This window comes from Pholis gunnellus, assembly GCF_910591455.1.
Source record: "Pholis gunnellus genome assembly, chromosome: 13".
Classification (NCBI taxonomy): Eukaryota; Metazoa; Chordata; class Actinopteri; order Perciformes; family Pholidae; genus Pholis; species Pholis gunnellus.
Window position 1 is genome coordinate 22392447 of NC_136540.1, and position 26879 is coordinate 22419325.

Sequence of the window (26879 nt, forward strand, 5' to 3'; positions counted from 1 at the left end):
ACTCGCCTGGGCAGTTCAGTACATGCTGCTCTGGGAAGTCTAATTATTGGTGACTAAACTGAAGTATGGAACGCTGCGATCACAGAAGTGAACAGAAATCAGTCCGCTTATTGTTTGCCATGCATCAGTTATTTTTTAAAGTACAATTAAAGTTGTCAGGAAAATGTAGCCATTTTGACACATTGTATTCAAATTAATGACAAAAGAGGGAATAGTATGCATTAAAACATGGGCAGCAGCTGCAACTTAGTTTTCCATTTTCTATCTGATCAAACTGCACCTCAAATGTTAAAATAAAGTCTTCCTTTCTATAAAACACCAAAAGAACATCTCAGAAGCAGCAGTATTTGAAGTCACTGACTTAAGGATTGTAGTGACAGTGTGTGTTACTGAAGCTGAACGAGCGATGGACGAGCTATGCTACGGTGTGAATGTTCTTTTCATTTCTTTCTTTATTACATAAGTGCCATGTCATGCCATTTGAAGCAGTGGGTCAGAAGAGAAAACAGTTGGTTATTGAAACATGACAGTCATTGCAATACATATTTTTTTATCATTGACATAGGAGCTGTAGTATTTTCGTGTGGCTGTAAATGGACATGGCAGATATTTAGCTTGCATCACCACGTGCATTGTGTTTTTGCTTCCCATAACTTTTAATGAACCCCCCCCCCCCCCCCCCCCCCCACACACACACACACACACACTATTTTATAACAGTGACAGTCCAAATGAAACAAGACAGCATATAAAACATGACTGAAAAAAAAAAGCGTGTACGTCGTTGTTACTTCACATTACAACTTGCTGCTATGACATTAACTAAACCTCCAGACCTGCTGATGCAAACTTGATGTGCAGTTGATGTGGATGCCCGCGCTGGTCACAGACACACGCTGAACGGAAACAATTTGTTCCTCAACATGGGTTTCAAAACACGAGCCGAGCGAGTGGTTCTCTGCTCAGTCGCACATTCTTGAGACTAACAATCGACTTTTACTTCAGCTCCCACGTGTCCATGAAGGAAAACACACAACATTATCACGGCAAGGTAGCTGCGCCGTTGATTAGCATTGGCTGTACACGATGGGCCCCACTTACTCTATGCTAAAGCCTTGGTGCTTCCAACCTCGTTATGAAAATGTTTTTGTTTTTTTTAAAGACACATGTATGTTCATATAAGCGTGTTCATATAAGTTAGAGCTGAACTAGCCCTCATACTGACACCACTGCAGGGGAAATCAACTGAAGGGTTGGTATTTCCCCAAACACGTGTCCATGTCAAGGGCTTATCTAAATGCTTCAGAACCGTCCCGCTTGCTTCTGTACATGCAGTGACTGTTACAACGCAAACATTTTTTACGCTGTATTTACGGCTTTCTTACAGCGACCGGTGTAAAATGCCTAATCTCATCCGAGCTATGTACGTGCAGTTTGAAATAAGATGTAGAGTGGGCGCGTGAATAATTTAACTGAGTAAGAAAACCATAAAGGTTCGTGCTGCTTTTTGTTTTTGCACTAAAGCAAAGCCCCGTGCACGGTGTAAGACAGCGGTGGCGATGCAGGGTCTGTCCTCTGATAAAACATACATACAAGTACACGGTATTGCACAAAATCTGCACAACTTGATGTGTTTTCAGAATGTACATTTGAATCATATGTGTGTGTATATTGAAATTGAGTAACATCTGCCAATATCTGTCTGTGGAAATATGAAATATGGTATTGCCTCATAAAATCTGTTCATCCCTTAATTTTGCCATTGTCTTTTGTCCCCTCTGTAGGTGTGTAGTGTGGCCCGTGATGGACACTTTAGAGTGTTACAGTTATTTTAAGATCAATCTCAAGATGCCTCAGATGAATTGTTGTGATTTAAGTGTCTGATTAATGCCAATTGCAGTATGGATTATACTAATGACTGCTCAACAGTTTTTGACCAAGATAAATGTTGATATATCTTGCCACTGTATTTTGGCATTTTCAATACTGTAAAAAGCCATACCCAATGGGGTGCTCAACTATGAAACAATTAGACAAAGTACTATGTCATGCAGACCTCCGCAGATCTCCCAAATCTTTTCTGTTGGTTTAAGAAATGTGATGAAAATGCTTTTACTTGTGTCAAAAATGGGCCAGATGTTGCATCTCTCTGTGAAACTTGGGTTAATATGACTGATCGCTCTGAGGCACAGATTTCTGTCACTGCAGTGGCATCATAATCTGTTCACACTGCCCCTTCACCAGATTCTGTAAATATCTGTCAGGTCTAACAGTCACAATTCAACCACCAAGGGAAAACCCCTGAATGTTACCTTGTATAAGAGAAGTCTGAAATTAATATTACAAAATCAATCTGAAAGTAGGATAATCGTTACACACGGTCAAAGCAGTTCTATTTTTTTTCCAAACTGATGAAATGATCTATTGTGTCACACTGCAGAGAAATGTTCAGTATGTGAGGACAACTTCTCAACTACATCCAACCATCACAAAAGTCAGCTACGAGTTAAAGTTACAATGTCGAAGGTCTCTGTTTTGTTCTCTTTGGCGACATCTATGGCGATAAGCCGTAACTGCGGGTGTGTTTTTGGATCTAAACCATAAACTGTGGATAAGAAGTCATAGTCATCGTGACGTCACCCATTGGTTTGTGGACCTTGATTTTGGCGATTTCGCTGTCGCCATCTTGGATTATGGCCGTCGCCATGTTGTTTTTTTTGCAACCAATGAACAGAAGTAACCGTGTTTGGAATGCAGAGGAGTGATTTGGTAGCTGCAGCGACCTGTCAATCACTGTGTAGCCCCGCCCTAAATCATACCCTGCTTTATGGTCTATTTGACTCTAAATGGACCATAATTTACTAAATGAACCTCATGCTGTATTGAAGAATACTTGAAACTAGAGATTGAGACCATAAACTCATGTTTACAATGTTTACTGAGGTAATAAATAAAATGAGAGGTAGAGTCATTTTCTTATAGACTTCTATGTAGAGGAGTCGCCCCCTGCTGGTCAGTGGAAAGAATGCAGGTCTTAAGACACCGGCATTGGCTTCACTTTGCCAGATCCAAACGGTGTCGCATGTTTGACATTTCTTTAGATTTGCACTTGTTTTTGATGTTTCATCATCCGCAGTCATCACTCTTATTTGTTCGGCCATAGTAACTGTTTACCTGCAATGCTAGCAGAGACGGGATAAAACCTTGCAGCACTTCACGCAAAATTCAAATTGAAGAGTGAGTCTGTTGCGCTAGCTCTGCTGGCGGGTGATGGAAAACACGTAACGAACCGTGCGCCGCTTGTTACCGCTTGCTATCAAATAATAGTCAATAAGGACTTTGATCGTGGCGCTGCCACAAAGATTGGTGGGACGGCATTATCTCATTTCATTTGGTAAAGGATGATCCAGTGTATCCTATGCTAAAGGAGATTATAAAAAGGAAGCATTGAAGCAACTTTCCTTAGCATTTAAAGGATTCTACCAGCTCTTACCGGGGCTGCCACTTAGATACGTGTGGGTCATTTCACTCAGTTAAAGAATCTTCCTGAACAAAAAAGACTGTTCGACCTTTCCATCAGTGAGCCACAGGCTCAATCACCATTGTATTACCTCATTTGGCGATGGATAGACCCAACAGACATATATTTAAACAAAAATGTTTTTCTCAATTACAGAAGAAACCTAAACCCAAATCCATCTCTGTTGCAGGAGGAGCAGAGTTTGAAGACATTAAGCAAACTGCATTAACAGCTCCCATTTTTTTGTATAACATTATTGCTGAACCCATTTGGAAATCCAATCTTTGCATTGTTTCTGTGTGGATTCATGGACAATGGAACGACCCAGGCGGGTTAGATGGACTTGGAGCAAGAACCAAGGAGGTCTCGATCGTCGACATGGCAATTAGCAGCTCTTTTCCAGGAAGGAGTGGTGCAGCATCACATAAGAACGTGTCCCCCAGCACAGTCTTCAACAGCCTTCTTCAGATTCATAGAGGATCTGTAACCACGCATGGCATAGCTGAAGAAGTATGGTTTGTTTGGACTTTACAGTGAAGTAGGACACATCTTCTGTCCAGTTCAGCTTTTGAAATGAAAATGTCACTGAAAAGAAGTTGTGTCTTTTAGAATTAAACAAAATATATATGAATAAGCTTTGTCCTGGAGTTTGGATTGCCTAATTCTCGTTTTCATAGATTTTGTCACGATGTCTTTTATTATTAATAATAATAATAATAATTCCTATTCATTTTAATGACATATATGGTCTTTCTGACGCGTCACGTGACAAGGAGGGCGACTATCTGCCCATGTACAGTACGCAGCTACGGAAGCCTTAGGAGTTCACGCAACTAGCGAGCTAGCTTCCTGAAAAATGGCCAGCTGGGGAAGGCTCAACGCCGTCTTGAGGAACGCTTTGAGGAGCCCTCGGTCTCTGAAAAGTGTAGCACTGCGCCGAGCTGTCGGACCCGGTATTCTGGGGTCAGTTATCGGAACTGGGGTTATCTGTTATTACCAGTATCATGCGAACAACAGGACCCTGCCCTTCGCCGTTCATGCTGAGGCTCCAAAAGTGAGTAATACACACGGTTAATAAAAGTGCCTATGGTCGCAACTGGGGCGCACCCATGTGACAACTGTTCGTTTCACATGTCTGAGGGTTTAACATATTGAGTAAAATGCTGATAAAACCAAATAACAGCGACCCATATTATTATTTACAGAAAAGGCGTCACCCAGCGACACACCGCTATCAGGCCAGCAATGAGTGCTCGCATTGTTCGGTAGCTTACAGGCTCATTTATTACACCTGCTGTGCCGTTTCAGGAAGCTGCTGCTGCAGCTCCCCGGCCGTCCGCCAGAAAGGTCCGTTTCAACCAGTTCGCCTCGGTGGTCTACGAACAGGAGCCCTACATGACCCCGAGAGACTTCCTGTTCTCGGTGATGTTGGAGAATGTTGACCGTAAGGCTGCACAGATGTCCAGTCAGTTGTTATAGTCCCCATCTACTGACAGGTCTGGTCTAGTCTGTCCTACCAACGAGAAGACACATCTGACACTAACTTAGACACTGTGGTTGTGGTTTCCTTTTGTTTACCTGTAGTCATACAGGGCAGAGACCTATTCATACTATTGGCCTATTAGCCCTAAAAGGCTTAATTTTGGAGATACAGAAATTAAATTAAATTATGTTGCACATAATTTCCAGTGATGTGATCCCAGTCAGATATTGAGATTCATTCTTGACATTCAGATGTATAAAATCAAAGTGCATGGGAAAAAAATGTGTCGTTGTATTCTTATTAACAAATCTTCCCTCTTTCTTCTCATGTAGGAAAGCTGCAGAAGAGAAATTTAACAGCAAAAGTACGCTTCCACCATCACAATGTGTAAATAAGTTGGTTTCAAACTGCGCGTGTGGAACACAGTCGTCAGTTTATGCTGTTACCTGTTTGTTGTTGGCGTCTTTGCAGGAAGTTGAGGGCATGCTGGGGGTTGCCTCTAAAGCTCAGGCCGGTAACGAGCTGTTCAGATCCATCGGCGACAACGGTGAGTCGTTTGTGTGTCGATGGCTAACGCGCGTCAATATGTTTGTTGGTTATCGTATTTCCTGAGCATAATTCAGCGTACATTTCTTTGCAGGTTTGATATCCTACACAGAGTATCTGTTCCTGCTGACCATCCTGACCAGTGAGTAGAATCCCCCCCCCATCCCCATCTCTCAGTGATGTTGTGCTAAATGGATGCACGTGCATATTCTTCTCTTCTGCAAGAATACTGTTTTCTTCCTCCCCCCCCTGTTTGTTGTCCAAGCTTTTGCACTCCTGCACATGTCAGCTGTTGACCTGATTTGTGTCTTAACACTTTTTTCCAGGCTGTGTTGAGAGAAATGCCGCTTTGCCCTACTGACCGAATGGGTTGATTCGTGTGTGTGTGGTATAAATATACAGATATAGTTCAGATAACTGATTGTGCATTACTGTTGCAGAGCCGCGCACAGGATTTCACATAGCTTTCAAGATGCTAGATGTTGACGGCAACGAGCACGTGGACCAAAAGGAATTCCTCAAGGTAAGACCCCACACACATATCGGTTTTTTTCTTGTTATCGGCAAGATATGTACAGCGTAATACTGAACACAACACCGATTATTTCATATGAAAGCGCTGTCATCATGGGAGGACACGTTGCACAGAGAGGATTGTGATTCTGTTGTGTGTGTGTGTGTATTCAAATTTCAAAATATCTGCCACCTTTTTAATGCTGCCTCAAGCACTGATGCCACCGCGGTTGTAAGTATGGACCATGGTGCCGCGTGAAGGTGAGGGAGAGCCGCACTGCGAGCCACTTTTTCCACTGGTCGTGTGTTTGCATTTTCTTCAGCCTGAGTCAGCGCCTCAGTTTAGTCCATTTGTTTAAAGCCACTTGACATTTTTGTGTCTGTTCCAACCAGACTTGTTCTCTTTCTGCTGAGCCCAGATCAGCACCGGGCCAGTAGACTGCATGTTGGCACGCTATGCACCTTATGTTGTGAACCAGCCCAAAGCATTGAGTAAAAGAGAAGAGGTGCACGGCGTGTCATCGGCTCCAGTGGCTGCTGTGTGTGACGTAGATGGAGGTGATGTCTCTGGTTTTATCAGTAAAATACTCTCTTTGTTCTTCTTCTGAAGCTGAAGAATATCATTGGGAAAAGTAAAATGAGAATCCCCAAGGACAGCACAGAGGTAGGTTGTTCACGTTCCCTTCAGAGGAAGCTTGATTTGAGTCACTTTTAAGCATCGCTAATGCAGAGTATTGTCAGTTGTCATAGTAACAAAGCTTTGTGTGGTTATCCATTCCCTGGATGTTTCCAGAAACCAGCGGAGGAAGGGGAAAGCGCCAACACTACTCTGCAGGCCTACTTCTTCGGCAAGAGAGGAGAAAACAAGTTGCAGTATCGGGAGTTCCGCAAGTGAGGAAATGTTACACACACGCACGCACTCACGCGCGCACACACACCTGCTGCTGTCAGTGTGTACAAGTCTACATTTTAGATGTTAAGGTCAGATCTGTGGCTAGAATCCTGCAAACGTGTGGAATATTTCATCTTTTATTTCCAAAGTAGTGAACATACTGTAGACTTTTGTAAAGGAGAGTATTACGGACACTTAGGACAAATGTCAGAGAACATTTCTTAGAAAGAAACGTTTAAGTCAAGATAAATGAGCAAACGTTGGATCTGATGATGAAATCAACGAACATTTTACATTACTTTGGTTGTGAATATTTTCAGCAACAATCCTGTCAATCACTTTTAATTTAATTAACATTTGTATTCCAATATTTTACGATTGCTTTGGCTCAATCATCACCCAGTTTCAGTGCTAAATTCTGGCCTCTCGACACTTGAATCACACGTTCAGTCCTCCGACTACAGACACGTCATATCAGCAGCACGGGTTGCTCATTACCAACCATGCGGCCACTGAATCAATGCGCTGCGTGTTTGCAGCGTGAGCAGCATCACAACATGGTCGCTAACCACTTCACCATCGCTATGACACACGTCGGATACACAGCCATAGAGACACATGTTCTTTTGTTGCAGTGAACTTAGTGTCTGCTACAGTAGTAAACATGTTGGTTTAATGTTGCACGCTTTCCAGCATTACTGTATCTTACGGTATTTTAAACTTACAAAAGACTAAAATGTCCGAGCTTTGGTGTCTTAAATAAGAGCAAACTGCGATCTACACAGAACAGAAACAGTAAACTGATGCAGAAAAGAAGTCAATCATTTGCCTTTTATATGAAATTAGAATTTACAGGTAAGTCAATCGAGACAAAAAATAGACTTCATTGTGAAGAATGCCACACGTGTCTTATCTAAAGCCTCTCCTGTGACCAGCTGGTATTGTCGTGACCAACCTCAGCAGGACTCCTGGCTCTTAAACCTTCTCTGCTCTCAGGTTCATGGAGGACCTGCAGGCTGAAGTTCAGGAGATGGAGTTCCTGCAGTTCTCCAGAGGTATGGACACCATGCGAAGAGAAGACTTTGCCGAGTGGCTGCTCCACTACACCAACGAAGAAGACAACGAAGTCTACTGGCAAAACATCAGGAGGAGGATCCCTGCCGGCCAGGTTAAAGGACGTCCCCTCACAAAAATGCTGCGAAAAGGTCATTCAGTGTAGCACACGGGTGAAGTGAAACGTTTGTCTTGCAGAGTATCACATTTGATGAGTTCAAAGCCTTCTGCCTCTTCGCCAACAACCTGGAGGATTTCTCCTTTTCTGTGAAACTGGTGACTGGAGCCAACCGTCCCGTTGGAATGGGTGACTCCTCCCTGTTGATCACAATGTGGACAGTTTTCTCTGAACACTATGTGCAGTAGGTGACGGCATTATTTCCTCCCTCTCATCGCAGCCCAGTTCAAACGAGCCGTGAGGATCGCCACAGGCCACGATCTGTCCGAGAGCGTGCTGGACACGGTGTTCAAACTGTTCGATATGGACGGAGACAACTGCCTGAGCCACAAGGAATTCATGGGTGTGATGAAAGACAGAGTGCTGCGAGGTCTGAGGGTGAGTCCGTCCGTTTCTATTTATAGCCGCACGTACGACTTTCTAAAAGAAATAGTTGGACATTTTGGGAAACTCCCTCTCTCATGTCTGTATGCTAAATATGGTCCTAGAGTCAGTAGCCAGTTAGCTTAGCATAAAGAAAGGAAACGACTAAACTGGCTCATTCCAAAGGGGAAAAGGTCCGCCCACCAACATCTCTAAAGCTCACTAACCAATCAATCTTCACCTCTATGCACAAAATGTTTAGCATATTTCCCAAAATATATTCTGCTAACAAGTTATTTAATTAAGTAATCAAATCAACTGATGAAATTAGAGTAAGAAAAAACTTGACTGATTTTTTTGTTTTTGTTTCTTGTCCCCTTTGGATGTACAGACTACAATTGATCATTTTTAATTCACTGTTATTGCTCATTTTAAGCATGGCAAACAATTTGCAATCAGTAGACATCTTGCTGTCCGATGGGATAACCAGCGTCTTGCCCTCAGGTGCAGCATCAGAACGGCCTGTCTGGCTACTGGAAATGCGTGAAGCGAGAGACCATGAAAGCAGCCCAGGAGGCCCTTGGGGCGGAAACCGGGTGCCCCTTCTGAACCACCGCGGTGCTCCACGTCAGACACGACAGTCACTCGTAACCACTGCTCACTTTCATAGCGTATAACCAACCACGTCAGGAAACAAAAGGATTTACACCACTATCTAGTGTACAAATATGTTTACAGAACAATCTATTGTGGGATGTTAGCTTTAGAATGGGTTCTAGTTGTTTACAATAACGGAAATGTATTGTTTGGTGCAGTGAACTGGTCTTTGTAACTAATCAAGTCGTGCATTTTATTGAGAATGGTTAATCGCTTTTAAAGGACTAATGCAGTCGACACACTTCCAAGCAGTGTCTAGAAAGTTCAGTTCCTTTAGGTTTAACGGCTTGCTGCTAATTCTGTGAACATGCATTCTAAAGGGTTGATGGGTTTTTTCACGTTTGTCAAAATATTTATCAAATAAAGTTTCATGAAAATGCCGTCGTCTCAACATTGTGCTGCACTAATGAGAATGAAAGAATCAAGCGGCTGTGACTCCGAACTATTTTGTAATTTATTGTAGAATTGACCTGTTCAGGTCACATGAGTATGTGGGTTAACCATTGAAGATTGTGGTGCTAATTATCTTACCATACATACTATTCCAAAAACAAAAGTAAATAGACAAAAAGACAAGCTTACCTCTGTGATAGATGAACAAATTAGTGACTGACGCCGAGGTCATCAGTGAGTACAGCATACACGGCTACAATACAATAAAATGACATTGAGCATGAAGCCATCTTTGGTCTTCTTAGAACTATAAACAAATACATAGAAATTTGTATTGTATCAAAAATAGAAATTACATAGCCATATTGAAAGTAAATTCACATTTTTGACATACAATAAGAGGAGAATACCTAAGAGACATATTGTGGGATTACATTTTTTTTTTTTTTTTTTTCTCAATCCTTGGCTTTTAAGGACCCAATGGTTTTGCCACATTTTGAACATTCATTTGTTTTGTTTTTTAGAAAGAATTGCATGATTCTGTCAATGACGCTGTCCTCCGTCTGTACAGAACAACGTGTCTGACAGAAACGAAGGACAAAATAGATTGTCGTTTCTACAACAAGCATGTTCTTTCTATCCTGGGCTTTGACGACGAGGGGCCCGCTGAGGGGCCTCCACTGCTCAGGAACAAAGAAGAGGGGAAGAGATTTGGTTCAGGACTCGACATTCGGTTGTGACGTAAGCAGCTCGGCCTTCGCAGGTGAGCCGAGGCCCCGACAGATGCGTCCCTCTTCTTTAATCAGCGGTGTGTGTGTGTGTGTGTGTGTGTGTGTAGCTGTTCTCCTGGTGTTCAGAGTCATGCTGTTCTCAGAGGCACACATGATGAACTGCAGCCAAAGTGGACCTCTGCTCGAGATAGTAGGGAAGTGCTTTCAAAGTGTTTGATCCACTGTGGGGGGACAAGAGAAGAGAAATGCGTCAGGATTTGGTAACATGTTAAACAAACAGTAGGGTAACAATGAGGCTTTCTTTTCTAACAGAGCAGTGATGTTTTTAGGCTAGTTTTAGTTGCTAGGGTAGCCTTACCTCTGGACATACAATGTAGTCGTGGTGCAACTCGGGATTTTATCAAAGCACGAGCAGTCATGATAGTAGACGGGATCTATTTATTTAGGAGTGGCGAGAACGTGGTCTACAGGGGGGTCTGCAGGTCTTGAATTAAAGCACTGAATTCAGTTCCCTCAAAAGAGGCACAAAAAAACGTATTTTCTTGGCTGCCACAGACAGAAACATACATTATGCATCTATAAACTACAATCCACTACAATGTTTGAGAATAAAATTGGTTAATTCATCCATCAATGTTCTGCCACTCGTGTGGGGTCCTGGTCACATTAATGAATCACTTATATCACTAGAAACTATTGGAACATGTTGCTGCAGAGTACAACAATGTGATAGAAATGTCAATAAAAGTCTTTTGCATTTAAATGTGGTGAACCCTGCAGAAAGCCCAGGGCTAATATTAGATGCGTCTACAACATGAAGTCCAGCGGTTAGCTCATGATACTGTACTGCCAGCGAGACTGAGGCTGTGGCAGAAACACAACAATGTTTTGTTTATTTCATCATGTCTATTTGAATTTTCAGAGCAGCTTGTGAATTTCCCCGCCTCCATCTGATCCCTAAATGAGCATCAAGCCATTGAGAGCTCTGTTAGCAGCACGACAGACGACACCTTTGTTTAATGTTTACGTAACAAACGGGCTGATCATGTGCAAAACCAGCAGATTCGCAATTAGTATGCTGATTACATGCTGAATAAACATCTTCTTTCTTCACCTTTGTGTTGTGTAGTTTAAAAGATAACGTCCCCTTTGGTGCTGATGTAACTGAGGGAGCGTGAAGAATGACGGATGACCTGCTTTGCAGATCAGCCACACTCGGTTCTACTGCTGTGTGTTTTTAAGCCAAGCTGAATTAAAACTTGTTTTCAAAAAGACACATTACCACGGTTACACTGATAGTTTCTTATTTGCAATAATCTCATTAGCATCTATTACTTTTTACATTCTTTTTAGGGACTTTTTGTTTTGATTAGATCAACCTGTTTTGGTCGTCATCTTTAAAACACACCGTTCATCTAAAGAAACGGTTCATTGGTACCCAGAACATAATGGCACCTTGCTGTCTCCATGCTGTCAGACTGATTTATAGATTCTACATACTCTGAACTCTTATGTTTTGTACTTCTGACATGGATGTGTTTAGTGTCTAACAATGCAGTATAATCTGGTTTCTATTTAACGATATTATCCCTCATGCATGTGTTGTTTTATGAGCCTCTGTGCTGCATGTCTTAATAGTACTTGACAATGTAGTACAAATATCCTGAATGATGTTTCTACTGGTATTAACATTCTCTTCTTTTATAAAGGGGAAATTATGCATATATTTGTAATTTTTTTATCTTATATTTAGTGTTTTTAGGGTGACTTTTAACATCTGTCCAGGGACCACGAATGAAAAATAGCCTCTTGGCTAACTGGCACATTCACAGGAATGTTTTATTAATGTGCACTGTCCCTTCCAAATAAGCAATAAAATGAAATGAAATATGTTTTGTTAAAGCTGATGTCCATCCCTATCAGGACAGCTGCATCCATTGTGTTCACTGATATAAGAAAGACGTTAGAAGTGCGGTTTTTCTCATCGTCTTACCATTCACCACAACAAGATGGAGACGTCAAGGGTCGCTCTCCTTCTTTACTGTCACGTCTCCGTCTCCGGCCAGGATGGTCGAGATCTCTCCCTGCATGAAGGCCCAAGGCACGGAGGATCCGGCCAGGGGACAGCGCTCTCCGCTGGGGCAGTACACCTCCCCACCCTGACCTTGGCTGCGGATGAACCCCCGGGTGCAGGGGAAGCAGAACTTATGGTGCGGGACGGAGGGACACTGGACAAAGTGGGTGTCCTCCAAGCGCTCTCGGCAGAGGGTGCAGCAGAGCAGAGTGCCCTGAGTGTTGCTCGTGGACTCCCCGGCCCCGGCGTTGCTGCTCTGCCCCGCCGCGCTCAAGCCCTGCCCCAAGGCTGCCTGGGAGACTGAGGTGGATGCGGTGGAGGGGCTGCCACTGGTGGGGTGCCCGGCTGAGGAGGAGTGGGCTGTGGACATGCCGGGACTATCTCTAGCCATCTGGCTGGAGCTCAGGCTGTCTGCGACTCCCATGAGCGCCGAGATGGGCGAGGGCTGGCTGTGTAAACGGGGCGGGCCTTCTTGTGGGGCGGCCATGCCAGGAAGCGGTTCCATGCCGGAGTAAGCACCTCGGGGCCAGGGCTCTCTCGCTGGGTGATCGGGCCTCCCTTCGCTCTCTCCATTCTCGGAGCCTGGGGAGGCCTTGCGGCGCCGAGTTGTGCTCTTCGCTGGTACAGAGCGTCCGGCGGTTGCCATAGGCAACCCTGCATCCAGCTGGGGCAGAACCTCTGGAATTGGGGGCTCTTTAAACATGCGCACACCATCGTTCAGCAGCTCAGACAGCCCGCGCCAGTCTCCCGTGCCCTGCCGCTTCTCGTATTCCACATAGCGTAGCCCAGAGTTAACCGCTTTACCTGCATCTTTGGCTGAGTCGCGGAACATCTGCCTGACCAGGTCTGGGACTCCCGAGAAGATCATCCCAGAGCCGGCGGGGTACTCCACAAACACCTTCAGCTCAAACTCCGGCGTTATGCTGGTGTCAAAGGCTAGAACGCGGCCCATCAGATTGTGGTCTTTCCTGAAGCGCACGTTAAAGGGGACACAGCTGCTCAAAGCTACGAGAACGTCCCGGACTGCTTTTGGACGGTTCGGCCAGCCTTCGACCCTGCTACGAGCCACCTCATTCAGTTCTGCCATCACTTCATTGTTCCTCCACAAAGCGGGATCTATACCCACCAGAGCAGAGGTGCTAGCTCCCACGCCCAGGGACACAACCTGTCTTCTCCCAGTGTCGCCCATTATGGGGCCAGCTGAGACAGCAATTGGTGTGGCCCCTGTCCTGGAGCCTGACAAGGGGGGTAAAAGCCCATGAGGGGCCGCTACTAACCCCTGAGCTATCAAGGCATGGGATATGGTGCCATGGAGACTAGGAACTGCCCCAACTATAGCCCGACGTGTGTTTGGGCTCTGTCTGCTGCCCTCTGACAGGGCTACATCTTCAGCTCTGTGCAGGCCATTAGGTAGGCGAGAAGACACCCCATACTCACCCCTCCCCCTATCCATACGCTCTCCATGCTGCCGCCCTGCTTCAAGGGGCCCGGACGAGCTGGGTTTGCCCTGCTGAGGACCGGGGGACCGGCCGTCTAAAACTCCGTGCGTGCTCTTCAGTTGCCTAGCAGTTTCGATGAGGAGCTCTATTCGGTCTGCCCCGTCGTAGTTGACACATCCCCGGCACACGGCCTCACTGAACTCCCACAGCATGGCCCAGGGCATTTTGGGCAGATCACAGAGGTAGCACCATTGCCGTCTGGAGGAAGGCTGCGAGGCGGAGGACATGTTGTTTACAGGCCCTCGACCAAACTTTCTTCGGAGGCCTACACGTTACGGTCTGCGTTTGTCAACAATTCTTCAATTCTCAGACACCACCACGCCACGCGCCTCGCATTTTATGATGGAAATTAAACGAGTAAATGAGCTCAAAACGCAACCGTTGACGACGGCATTTAAAAGTTGGCGACGTCTTCTTTCTCGATTTGTTCGTGTCGGTCTGTGTGGAAGGAAGTAAAATGTTATAAGACACCGGAAACACCTACGCGACTGAGGCTCAAGGCACAATGGGAGTTGTAGTTCTTTTCTTACACCACTTTCTTTTCTCTAGTATTGTGACCACTACAACGTTGTACGAACTACGGAATAAAGGTTCATATGAATGCCGTTTATGTGATGAAACGAGAGGTATAAGGAGTTTTACATATAGTTAATATGAGAACAAAACCATCTGAGTTGCTGGAATACGCACTTCTAAGTGAACTACAATGGTTTACGTAGTAAGCTAACGTTACCTGTGCCAAGTTAGAAACACTTTCCTGTTCTTCATACCCGTTTATGAAACGTTACTTGGTATAAACTGTTCTCACAGATGAAGCCCATGCGATTAGGCCGAACGCTCCAGAGATTAAAAAAACAAACTTTTTCCTACATGTGTCAAAGTGAAGTAGGCTAATGGTCTTTCAATGTTTTGACAAATTGTTTTATGTATGTGTGCAACTTATCCTTTTATTTTTGACTGTATGGAGAAATAGAATGTTCCAAGGACACCACACATATAGGCTATATGCATACAGCCAGCAAATAATCCAAACAGCGACGCAACACTTGATAAAGTGTGGTCTATAGTTTAAAAAACCCCAAGTATATTACATATACACTGTATACTTAGCTCAAGTGTAATGTGGATGTTCTGCAAATAACATGCTTAAATAATTAAAACATTTAGGTGAATAAGTAAAAAGGGCAATTATTTTTCTTTTCATTTTTAAACTGCTTTAATTCATCTAGCACTTTTGAATACAAACAGTGATACTGAAAATAATGCAGTGTAGGTCTGAGTGCATTATGCTGCAAACCTGTGTGTATCGATGGGGCCTCTGCCTGATCCAAGCTACCTAATGCTGGTATGTAGAAACTGAAACGACTAACTTTTGGTTAATTGAGTTATTCCAGCCAAAGTTATATTCACAGTATTGTTTACTACAAAAGGAGACAACTTGACGATGACATTTTGACAGTGGCTAAACAGATAACCAGCTCCTTCATCTTCACCATCCTTTAATCTTCATGGTAATAATCCTTTATAGTCCAGGTATCAACATACAGAAGGCACCCTAACCACTTCAGGACAGGGATGTCAAAGAACTACAGCTGCTTCTCTTTGTAAGAACTTGCCCATCATTGCCCACACAAATCATCTTTGTAGATGTGCACACTGGTTATATCAGTATTCACATCATGGTCACTGTTCACTTGATTTAAAAAAATAAAATAAAACTGAGGTCCACATTGAATTACTTCAGGGTAGTGTTTTTTTTACTTTCTTCAAATCTAGTGTCGGGAACGTACAAAATAAAACTGATTGAAAAACATGATCAAAGTAAATACATCATACAAATCATAGTTCAAGTAACATGTTCTAAAGCAAAGCAGTCTTTTTTATCAATACTGATCGAATGTTTTAATGGAGCGTGACAACAGAACTGCATCGAACACTCTATGCAAGACACGAAACATTACAAATGGTTTGTGGGGAGAGTGTTCAGTTGGCATGGTGTGTGGTTGAGAAACACAGCTTCAGTGTGTACGGGTAAGGCCCACCTGGAAGAGGAAAGAGAAAAAAAACATGCATTATGAAGGTAAAGGACAATATGAAGGCTATAAAATGTACAGTATATCGTAACACTACACGACCAGCAAAACAATGTCAACAATATGTTCTTGTGAGGAGAGGAGAACTTACTGGGATTTTTCATCTGGAAGTGGTTAATCAGAGCTAGGGCTTCCATTGCATCATTGATGGATTCCCACTCCAGGAGGCCAGATGAACTTCGCTCACCTTTTGTACCACACAACATTTAGATTACTAAAATAAATAACACTCAAATGTGTATTCATGTTTTTGAATTATTACACACATCTAACTACTACTACCCGGTTCTACTTCCCTTTTTAAAAATATACAAGACAGAATCTTCTACAATATTATTAATTGGAAAGTCAAAGTGCACTTTAACAGAGCCAGTACATCCTATTGGCATGGTTGTAACTCATAGCACTCACTCTTTCCGGTGAAAAGTTTCACACTTGTGGGGCTCTTGATTCCCAGTTCTTCGCAGGCCTGGAAGGAAAGACCAGTTTCAGTGGAAATTTGAGGCGGTGGTGTGTGTGAAACATCTGCACTTCACAGATAGAACCCCGGTGGCTTTTCTTACCTGATTGAAAATCTCTGGAGAGATGTCGGGCTGTGCATTGAAGAAGTGTAGGACGTTGCTGGGGTGCTGGATTCGGTTCTTGGCCGCCTGCTCTGAGGAGGTGAAGCGGTTGTTGCGGGATCCATGGAAATCTTTGAAGCTGCTTGTGTTGTCCTCCAACTGGTAGCACTGTCCTGGCACAATAGCCTGCTGCTTGGACACACTGCCAGGGGGAAAGGTCAGAGGATGTCCATCTGTTTATCTAGCTCTGCATCTTTTATGTTTAATAGTCTATAGTCTTTTGTAATAGTTTGGACAGCTGCTCTTACCAAACGTTGAGTTTCTGTCCAAAAAGGAAGTTGTTGTTGAGGTGAGTGATGGCCCTGTCCACAGAGTAACAGTCTCCCATCTCCACCATTGCCGCTCCAGGCTTACTCTTCATGAACTTAATCTGAAGGAAGAAAAATATCCAGCTGACTCGCACACAACAGGACAAAAAAAATAGCATGAAACTATTTCTGCGAATGCCAATTATTTTCATTGCCAATGAAGTCTATTTGTTTATTGTGGCCACGTCTTCAATGTACCTGTTTTGTTTAAGAGTCTTAAACATAAAGATATAAAATTCGCTAGCTATTTACTCACATTTTTGCTGGAAAAAAAATTATTTAAATTATGAATCAGTTAATCATATCAATTAATTATACGCACATCACGTAGGTGTTCTAATCAACTCCAGCAATCACTATCAATCAAACAAATTCATTACATATGCAGCCATCAATTTATAGTGTCTAATGACGGACACCTCAAAGGGGTTGAGTTGGCAGTATTTCACTCACCCTCTCCACATTGCCGTAGAGGCAGAAGATGTTGAAGACCTTGTCGGCGTTGACCTTAGCGGGCTCGAGGCCATAAACCATAAGAACCGGGGAGTCGGCGTGAGGGCCGTACTCAGGGGGTGGTGGTCCATAACTAGGGCCGTAGCGCTGGCTGCTGCCGCGACCACGCCCGCCCATACCTGGCCCCATGCGGTGGGGAGGAGGCGGGCCGTAGCTGTCCTCATTGTAGGCATGATAACCTCCTTGTGGGCCAGCTTAGTTAGAGGAAAAAACAACAATATTTGAGGTACAGATACAGTCTTGGAGTGGGATCCATTCCTCTAAATGGCAGATCAATTTCCTCATGGGATATTTACCATAATCAGGTGGGTGGTCTCCCAGAAGAGCCGGCTGCCTCTGGCGTTTGTTGGGATTGGCATTGGGATCTAAAACGGTCAAATAAAAGTTGCCTATAAAACAGCTACCGTGTCAAAAAATATCCAACAGGTACTGTAACCGACTAGGGGACATGGTTGTGGTTGACATGCAGCAGAAGAGGCTAATAACTTAAGTGTTCAAAAAAAAGTCTGCAGGCTTTATTTTGCTAATTAATACGTGACATAATGGAGATTTTTTTTAGCAGTGATTTTGAAAAATAGCTTTCATCTTGTATGAGCCATCCCAGTACAAACACACACACCTTGTGAATTGTTCCAATTGCCTTCACCATCAGCATCTGTGCAGGTACACATATACACATGTCAAATCCAAATAAAACATGAAAAAGAATAGATTTGGCAACACTGTATAAACATCCTATTACATGCCTGACAATTATATGGAATAGAAAGATCCTAGTATCAGTATATAAGCAGCAATCTAAGCATGTTTTATTGAAAACTTAATTTAATTACAAATGATACGACAGACGTAGAATACCAGAAGTGAATTGACATCAGTTGTTTTGACTAGATTACATCGTGGAAGAATGAAAAAATGACACCTGATTTGTAGATTGGACTTAAAGTAATCAACAAAAAAGTAAGTACTGGTATTTTCCATAATATTTGATGTAAAAAAGCTTCGTCCAACCAAACCCAAGGTGCATTCTCTGTGCACACAGCCACCCCTTTCATAAAGGCAACTTCCTGTAGTTCAGCAGATTGAGAATCTAGTCATGGCAATTCATTATGAAAACAGCATTTCATGTTCTCATTGAAAACAGTGTTAGAATTGATATTAACATTGAGTTCATACTTGATTGTATACTATAATCAGCAGTATATATATATCAAAATATAGCTAGCTGTCAATCAGAAAATGTTTCTTCTGCATAACTATAGCTTGATGATGACTACACAGATGTATGAGGAGCATCAATAAGTATGAGCAAATTGAAAAGAATGCTGAACCCATAAAAGTTTCTCATGATGCATTTTTACAAACATCTCAATTTACATTACTTTGGAACCCTGCCATAATCAAAATAAGCATATTACTAAGTAAAGTATCATCAAGGAGAGATCCACACTACGTAGTGATACACTCCAGCCGGTTGTCAGTGGCAACCTAACATCCGTTAGGTGAAACAGGTTTTATATTTTGGCTACAGTTAGTTTATGACATCAAATCTATTTCACATCTGTTACGTAAAATAGATTTACTAACCCAAATACAAGCTCAACTGTAACCCAAATATGAATCAGCAGAATAGTTATGATGTGCAGAGACACTACAGGTACACACTGTGATACGAACACTAGCAGATTGTGTAAAGGCCACAGACTGAGTCCGGTGTTTTTGTCTGGTGGATAACTACATCTAGCAGCCACATTAAGCCAGATTAACCTCGTTGTTGTTTGGCTGGTGGGTGAAGCAAATCTAGTAGCCACTTGCACATTCTGTGAGCATTTGGTCGGTGACTGGTGCTTATTTCCAGCCCTGACTGAAACGGATGTGGAGTTAATACTGAATCAGTGGCTGCTTATAATGTAACCCTGGATTGCAGATTGCTAATTGGATGTGCAACTCAAGTCACACATCAATAAGCAATACAAGGAGAGATCACTGGGAATAGTCACCAAATATTGGGACTTTAATCACGACCTCCACAACCCATTCTGCATAGAATGTTGCATTATACATACAATCTATTTTTGTTCAACATATAGTGAACAGAAATACAAATGAAGAAAACTCAACCTATCTTAATTCCATTATACCATTACTTGAACAGACAAAACCTAATGTGGTTATGTAATAATAACAAGAATGTGTCACCACCAAATGTGACAGCACAAAGTTACAAAATAGAAACCAGCACTAAAACCAAAATCCAGATCTGTAAAATAAAATCCTAACTTTATAACTTTAAGACCATTTAGCTTCTAGTGCTACAAGACAGTAAAATCCAAATCAAACATTTTTGTCCCTAGATCAAAAGAATGTTCAATTACTGCCCCCATGCATTCCCGTGGTAGTGAGTGTGGTAACCCGACATGAGGTAGTATAACGAGACAGAAAATAAATAAATACATTATAGAATTCAGAGCCAATTACATTGTCAATTACATTACTTAAATCTGTTGCTATGGGCCTTTACCATATTGTAGTATTAACATGATGGCTAAACAAGTCAACAACAGTCATGTTGTTTTAGTTTCACAATCATTTTCTACTTTTAACCATCAAGTCAGATTATGAATTCATTCTGTCAAGTACTTACAGCACCACACATGGAGCATGGGACACAGTGGGCAGGTAGGGGGCAGTCTTCAGCAAGGATGCTACCTGCCAACCTCTTGACTCCAGCCTCAACTCATTTTCCCTCTCGAGTCTTTTCTTCCTTCTTCCCTTCCTTGTATCCCAACCACCAGAAAGAAAAGTACATCCACACATCCATGCTGGGTTTTGACTTGCTGCCGGTTTGTTTTGAGAGTTGCTATTCAAAGGGCTCATTTCCAGCTTACCGTGCTCTGACCACAAAGCAGGATATTTGCACCGTTTGAGAATGGGCTGTCTGTCCACAGACACACTGAGCCAAACCTGCATCACACGGGAGGCGTTAAAGGCATCAACTATGGGCCAGTGCAAAAAAAGGGAAAATGAAACAACGCAGAAACAACACAAGAACAGCACAGAGAGGAGGGGGGGAAATGGGGAAGAAGGTACAGGGGAAAAAAACAAAACACCAGAGTCCATAAATGTAGGAAGCTTTAGGAAAGGATTTTGAATCTGTTTGCCTCTGTGCTTGTATGCTTGATAGGTGTTTGATGCTTGTGTCTTCATAGGCCCCCCCGTGGATATTTCTTCTCATGTAAAAAATGGACGCTCACGTGATGCTTGCTTATTTGGTTTAATAGCTGTCAGCCACTGGCAAAGTGAAAAAGGCATCTAGTGCTCGACAATAAGTCATCTGGAATATCTGCGTGACGATGTGCTGTCATGGCGGTTCAGCTGTGTGTTGCCGTGGATATTCGGCTCGTTGTGTTGTGTTCGCCCACGGATGGTAGAGACGAGCGGTATTAGCATCTGAGAAAGGGAATGGCCTCTTTTGTTTGTTTACTGCCCCAGTGTGTGGTATCATCTGTTCCCTGGTCGGGCTGAGTGTGTCTGAAAACTCCTCTGTTGCTCCCTGTGGTTGTGTTATGGCAGGCACATCCCAACGACCAACAGCCCTCATCATCAATGTGTTGTGACTCCTCGGGGGCTCTGCGGTTGAGATGTGCTGTACTGGCAGAGAGGTGGGGGTAGATGCTTATCAGTCTATCAACGTCAGTCTGTGGTGGATATGCGAGGTGTCTGTTCGCGTGGCCTTGGAAGTATTTCTGTCCCTCAAAACTGAAATGGTGGCTACTGACCACCACCAAAAGATAAAATGGACTCCCATGTCAGGTGGTGGAGGTAGGGGTGATGATGGACTTGGAATAAGGAAGTACTGAGTTGAGGTTGTGTTCCGGTATTTGTTGCCCCACTGTGTCCGATGTATGCCACAGAGCAGATTTACATTAGCTGTGGCTGTGGGTGCTGTTATGCTGTAGAGGTTGACGTAAGCCTGTATGAGTTTGCACAGTGAGGACACAAGGAGTACCTCTCGTAAGGCAGCACAAACTATAAGAAAGATGTCAAACACCTGTATAAGACTTGGAATGTACATGTTGTGGTCCTGGTACAAGAAAAACAACTACATTATTTAACAGTGATTGGCCAAAAACGAAAAAAAAAAAAAAATCCTCAATAGAGATACACTTAAGTTAAGTATTTGTCTGTAATCAGGTTTAAAACTACAGCAACATCTTATTGCTGACCACACAGAATCTAAGGCAAATGTAAATTGCATTATCATCTTCTCCATCCCATAGCCTGTAATCAGATTACTTAAAAGTTTGCCTAGTTGCTTGGAGCAGTATCTTGTATTCTAACCAGTATTTCTGTCATTGTAGTATCACAAAGTGAGTGGCAGATTCATTTTCTCTCATGGTGGTTTCAGGCATGCAAGGAGCTTGGTTTTTAAGTTCAAACAAATTGTTTTAGCATTACATCAACACAACACATATCCAATAACAAATGCTGTAACCCATACCTTTAAAAAAAACAATGTTCACATTATCTGGTCTTTGCCAAAGTTCATCAGTGTGTCTTCAAACAAATTTGACACTACAATGTTGGTTTGAAAGCTTAACAATGTAGATGACACTATGCAGCGTGTTTCTAATATACGTTGTACATTAAAAAGGTCCCATGAAATGTAGAATGTTCTTGTGTCCCAGATCTGTTGTTCAATGGTTGCATGCAAAACAGCAACACATTTAACCCATCATTATTTGCTAACTGTTATTTGCTAAGTGTTATTTTTAAAAATAACTTGTGTACATATTCAAAATGATCCATCCAATAAAACTGTAAACACAGCAGTTACTGTCTCTGCTGATCGTAATGCTAACACTCAACAACACAGTTAGGTGTTTAATCTACAACGTCACGGTGATCGTGATGTTTATGTTCCACCTACCCTCAAACCATTAAGTCCTACCCTCGTGCAGAAATACCTGTTCGATCAAAATCAAAGCCTGAGAAACGTTCAAGATCTCAGGAGTCGTTTCATGGGACCTTTAACCAGAGGTGTGCCGAATGGTCTCACGAGTCAACTCAGCTGGCTAGTGCAATGTCGAATATAAGCTATGATAAAATCTCCACTATGTTAACAACAGCTGTGATAGTCTCTGTAGTGTAGAGTAGGCAGGGCTGTGAGGGTGTGTAGCTGTGACATGCTCTGTCGGGAATGTGAACCTGCTTAAGGAATGGTGCGCCTACATATGCTACTGTGACGAGTGCGTAGGGCTTCTCACATGCATGAGCCTGTAATTAAGGTTGGCTGCCCTTGAGGTTGCTCCTCATGCCCTTACTTTGAGCCTGCTGTGTGCAGAGAAAATGCATGAAGACTGTGAAAGGCATCGCGGGAATACTGTCTCTGACCACTGAGCTGAGTAGCGTGGTGAACGGTGGATGAAACCATTCACCTGTGATCAAAGGCAATAACCCCGGAGGCAGAGAGCACTAACCATCCCATATAGTGGAATGAGAGGAAGAAAATAGGGGGAAGAAAGGGTCGGGGACTGCATGTTACCTTGGCCACTGAGGTTGGGGTTTGTATAGTCCCACGTGTCCTGGTCGTTCTTGAAGACATTAAGACGTGCTGGCTGTGGATTGCATTACAACAAATCAAAACCAGTTTCGTCTCACTAACATCTAATGTTAATTCAACAGGCACCACGGTTGATGAGAAATGGCCATACGCTCACCTTGGCATACTCAATCTTTAGAGTGCAGCAGCCAGAATAGATGTCTGCCCCATTCAGAGAGGCTTTGGCCCTCTGAGCACTTTGGACCGAGTCAAACGTGGCAGCAATGAGTTAAGGTGAGGTGTGATTATATCAAGATTTCTGACGGGCCTGGGTTAATAAAACATCAAGACAATGTACAACTATAGTGTGTCCAAATGTAAATGGCAATCATTAAAAAGGATATTCCACCATGGCCTGGACACCATTCTTTCTGAAGATAACGATCCTCTGTACAGGCCCACAGTTGTTACAAATGGTGTAGAGCACGTCCTGCGGAGGCACACAGAGCAGTTCATATAGTAGTCCGAATATAGTAAGCACACCGAAATCCACAGCAATCATATCACCAATAAAAAATATCACACATGACTAAACATAACAAAATACTACTTGCTAATTGTTAGCCAAATAAAAAAAGATAGATTTTTGACGTTTCTATAAAAATAATTTAGTGACGTCAAATTCACGGTAATTAAGAAAAGAAAAGATGCACCTGCTACTAAAAACCACACTGATGCAGAATAATAGATATGTATGCTTCAATATGGGTTTACGATGATGGACTAATTGGCAGCAGTACCTCTAATCAAACAGTAGTTTATATTTTTCATGAAGATAGACTCATGACATTGAAATAAACGGTTAGTGATCTCACAAATTAGTTTGTAACCATGTATAATAAAGTTACCGTGGTGATGGGATAGATGGGGTTTATGACCGTGAGCAGCAGAACGTTGTTGACGCTCCGGGTGTCGTCTGAGTCTCCTGGCCGGGAGATCTTTTGGCTAGTGGAGTAATTGATGAAGGCGGGGTGGCCGGCAATGTAAACCTGGTTCTCTGCTGCATATGTGACAGCATTGCAGGAGCCATTCATGTCCTCATACTCCACTAGGGCCTGCCGTTTCTTGGGCATCATAACAACAAAACTGTAAATAAATATTACAAGAAGAAAATTATAAGATAGATTACTGAACCATGTTTCATTTAATAAAAGCACGAGTCACATAAATGTTTATTATTACTTAGTCGAACTTGCATTCACGCTGACTACGGTATGTCAATATATTTTCTAACGAGATATAGGGTAACACAACACCGTTATATCCATATAGTTTGACGTTACGATGCATAACCCGTTTCTTACGTAAAGCCACGCCAGTGTTAACATCTCTCTTCCCTCTGCTAGCATAACTTGGCCCACTCGCTTGCAACATGGAGGGAGACATACCACACTGCTGAAGGTCTGTTATTGTTGTTGAGAACTTATGAATTTGTTCAATATACTGTGTTTTATATATATATATCATTTACATGTTTTGCAGTGGTGTATTTTCTAACATAGAAAGAAACAACTTTATTGCATTTTATTTGTTGCTTGATGCTTGTAGCATCTCACATGTGGCTTTAACTTACAAATGAACATTTAGCCCACTGAAAATGCAGAAATATATATATATATATTTATATATATATATATATATATATATATTCACTCACCGGCGACTTTATTAGGCACACCTGTTCAATTGCTTGTCAACACAAATAGCTAATCAGCCAATTACATGGCAGCAACTCAATGCATTTAGGCATCTAGACGTGGTGAAGACGACTTGCTGATGTTCAAACCGAGCATCAGAATGAGGAAGAAAGGGGATTTAAGTGACTTTGAACGTGGCATGGTTGTTGGTGCCAGACGGGCTGGTCTGAGTATTTCAAAAACTGCTGATCTACTGGGATTTTCACACACAACCATCTCTAGGGTTTACAGAGAATGGTCCGAAAAAGAGAAAATATCCAGTGAGCGGCAGTTTTGTGGACGAAAATGCCTTGTTGATGTCAGAGGAGAATGGGCAGAGTGGTTCAGGCTGCTGCTGGTGGTGTACTGGTGTGGGGGATATTTTCTTGGCACACTTTGGGCCCCTTGGTAACAATTGAGCATCGTTTAAACGCCACGGCCTATCGTGTATTGTTGCTGACCATGTCCATCCCTTTATGACCACAGTGGACCCATCTTCTGATGCTACTTCCAGCAGGATAATGTACCATGTCACAAAGCTCAAATCATCTCAAACTGGTTTCTTGAACATGACAATGAGTTCACTGTACTCCAATGGCCTCCAAAGTCACCAGATCTCAATCTAATAGAGCACCTTTGGGATGTGGTGGAACGGGAGATTTGCATCATGGATGTGCAGCCAACAAATCTGCAGCAACTGTGTGATGCTATCATGTCAATATGGAGCAAAATCTGTGAGGAATGTTTCCAACACCTTGTTGAATCTATGCTACGAAGAATTCTGAAGGCAAAGGGTACTAGCAAGGTGTACCTAATAAAGTGGCAGGTGAGTGTATAAAGCTTAACAATAATTCAAATAGTAAATATGCTACTCTACATGGTAGTAACAGCTTGATAAGATGACAGTAGGTCAGGACTGTGTTGTCTGTGAGTGCATTAAAGAGGTTATTATGAATACTGACAAATGAGGTCCCATGAGACCTGAAACATGAGAATCACACCACTGAAGAACATAGTGAGCACGTTAAGCATACAGAGACGGTAGGTGCTCAGTTATTACCTGATGGCCCCAAACTCCTGCAGGGCCTCCACCAGGTCAGCCTCCATGATGCCGTCCACCAAGCCCCGGATGTGCACCACCGAGGAGGGTAGCGGTTTATGAGGGTCATCGTAGCTCTCCTGCAAACCAAGCACACAACATGATGCTTGTAGGTTCATTACATATTTACAATACTGGTGTGAAAGCGATGACGCCGCAGACCGGTAGAGGTTGGTGACGTTGACGTTAGTTGGGCCTGAATAGCAGCCCAGGACAGTGAGTATAATAAAATAACCGTTATTGCGTGAGAGATTAACGTTACTAGTGAACGCTTATAGTTTACTATATCCTTTTATCAGTACATAAAATGGTAATTATGTGTTGTGTAATATCTATATAATATTAATTAGACAAACTCCGTCACCGCTTTAACGTTATTCTATCCAAACCTGATATAACTACCGCTAACGTGGCTAGCTTCTTTATTCTAGCTAACCTAGCTTAGATAGCAGATAGATAAGCGCTACTTTGTCAAGCTAAATTCCAGTCTTAGAAAAGCAAAACCTAGCATATTCTAGCATAATAACACACTAACTATGAGGGCCAGAGGGAAAGCCTCACCGTTGTCATTCCTCCGTCCTCAGTTTTCTGTCTTTTCGTTGCTCTGCCGCCTTCTCCGTAGTATCGGCCCGCAGCAGCAGCCATGTTGTCCTGTCCCCTGTGCCGGGTTAGTGCTGCATTCATGATATGTGGGAAAAACCGAAGAGCGTTTTGGACATCTGAACCCAAAATGAGTATGTGTCTTTAAAAAAGCAACGACTCAATTTCCCATTGTTTATAGCTAGCTGGTTTCCGCTGGAGTTCCTAAAATCACATTTTATTCTGTTGATAAATATTTTAATTAATATACATGTTCTACACATGAATGCATCTCCTCCAATAGTAATCAAAAGTTGGGATCACAGCATGACTTTTTTTTTTAATGAAAAAGTTTTTCCTCTTAAAATTGCGACCTGACAACAACTGCGACATTTCAACTCGGGTGTTCATGTTTTATAATTTCCATAAAAATGCAGCCTGTCAATCAGACCTTCAGGAGAGGAGGCGGGTTAACCCTTAACCA

General features: G+C 42.8%; 3 protein-coding genes across 3 annotated transcripts; 1 reads left to right on the top strand and 2 right to left on the bottom strand.

Annotated features, from left to right (window-relative positions):
* Positions 1 to 4340: 4340 nt before the first annotated feature.
* On the top strand, positions 4341 to 9585 carry micu2 (mitochondrial calcium uptake 2). Its single transcript, XM_079172232.1, has 12 exons — positions 4341 to 4574; positions 4829 to 4964; positions 5336 to 5367; positions 5475 to 5550; positions 5644 to 5691; positions 5990 to 6072; positions 6673 to 6726; positions 6856 to 6953; positions 7951 to 8122; positions 8206 to 8314; positions 8406 to 8563; positions 9053 to 9585. The coding sequence occupies exons 1-12, from the start codon at positions 4377 to 4379 to the stop codon at positions 9155 to 9157; spliced, it is 1269 nt and encodes a 422-aa protein (XP_079028358.1). The 5' UTR covers positions 4341 to 4376; the 3' UTR covers positions 9158 to 9585.
* Positions 9586 to 10407: 822 nt separating this feature from the next.
* Positions 10408 to 14339, bottom strand: LOC306705466 (interferon regulatory factor 2-binding protein 1-like). Its single transcript, XM_079172231.1, has 2 exons — positions 12323 to 14339; positions 10408 to 10550 (listed from the first exon to the last, which is right to left on the bottom strand). Exon 1 carries the CDS (start codon positions 14127 to 14129, stop codon positions 12348 to 12350), a length of 1782 nt encoding a protein of 593 aa, XP_079028357.1. The 5' UTR covers positions 14130 to 14339; the 3' UTR covers positions 10408 to 10550; positions 12323 to 12347.
* Positions 14340 to 15181: 842 nt separating this feature from the next.
* hnrnpl (heterogeneous nuclear ribonucleoprotein L) lies at positions 15182 to 26481 on the bottom strand. The gene is made up of 14 exons (XM_079171741.1): positions 26378 to 26481; positions 25778 to 25896; positions 23890 to 24127; positions 23386 to 23471; positions 23160 to 23256; positions 22985 to 23057; positions 18059 to 18094; positions 17736 to 17804; positions 17380 to 17633; positions 16867 to 16988; positions 16559 to 16760; positions 16407 to 16464; positions 16087 to 16182; positions 15182 to 15944 (listed from the first exon to the last, which is right to left on the bottom strand). Exons 1-14 carry the CDS (start codon positions 26459 to 26461, stop codon positions 15886 to 15888), a joined length of 1593 nt encoding a protein of 530 aa, XP_079027867.1. The 5' UTR covers positions 26462 to 26481; the 3' UTR covers positions 15182 to 15885.
* Between the last annotated feature and the right edge of the window lie 398 nt (positions 26482 to 26879).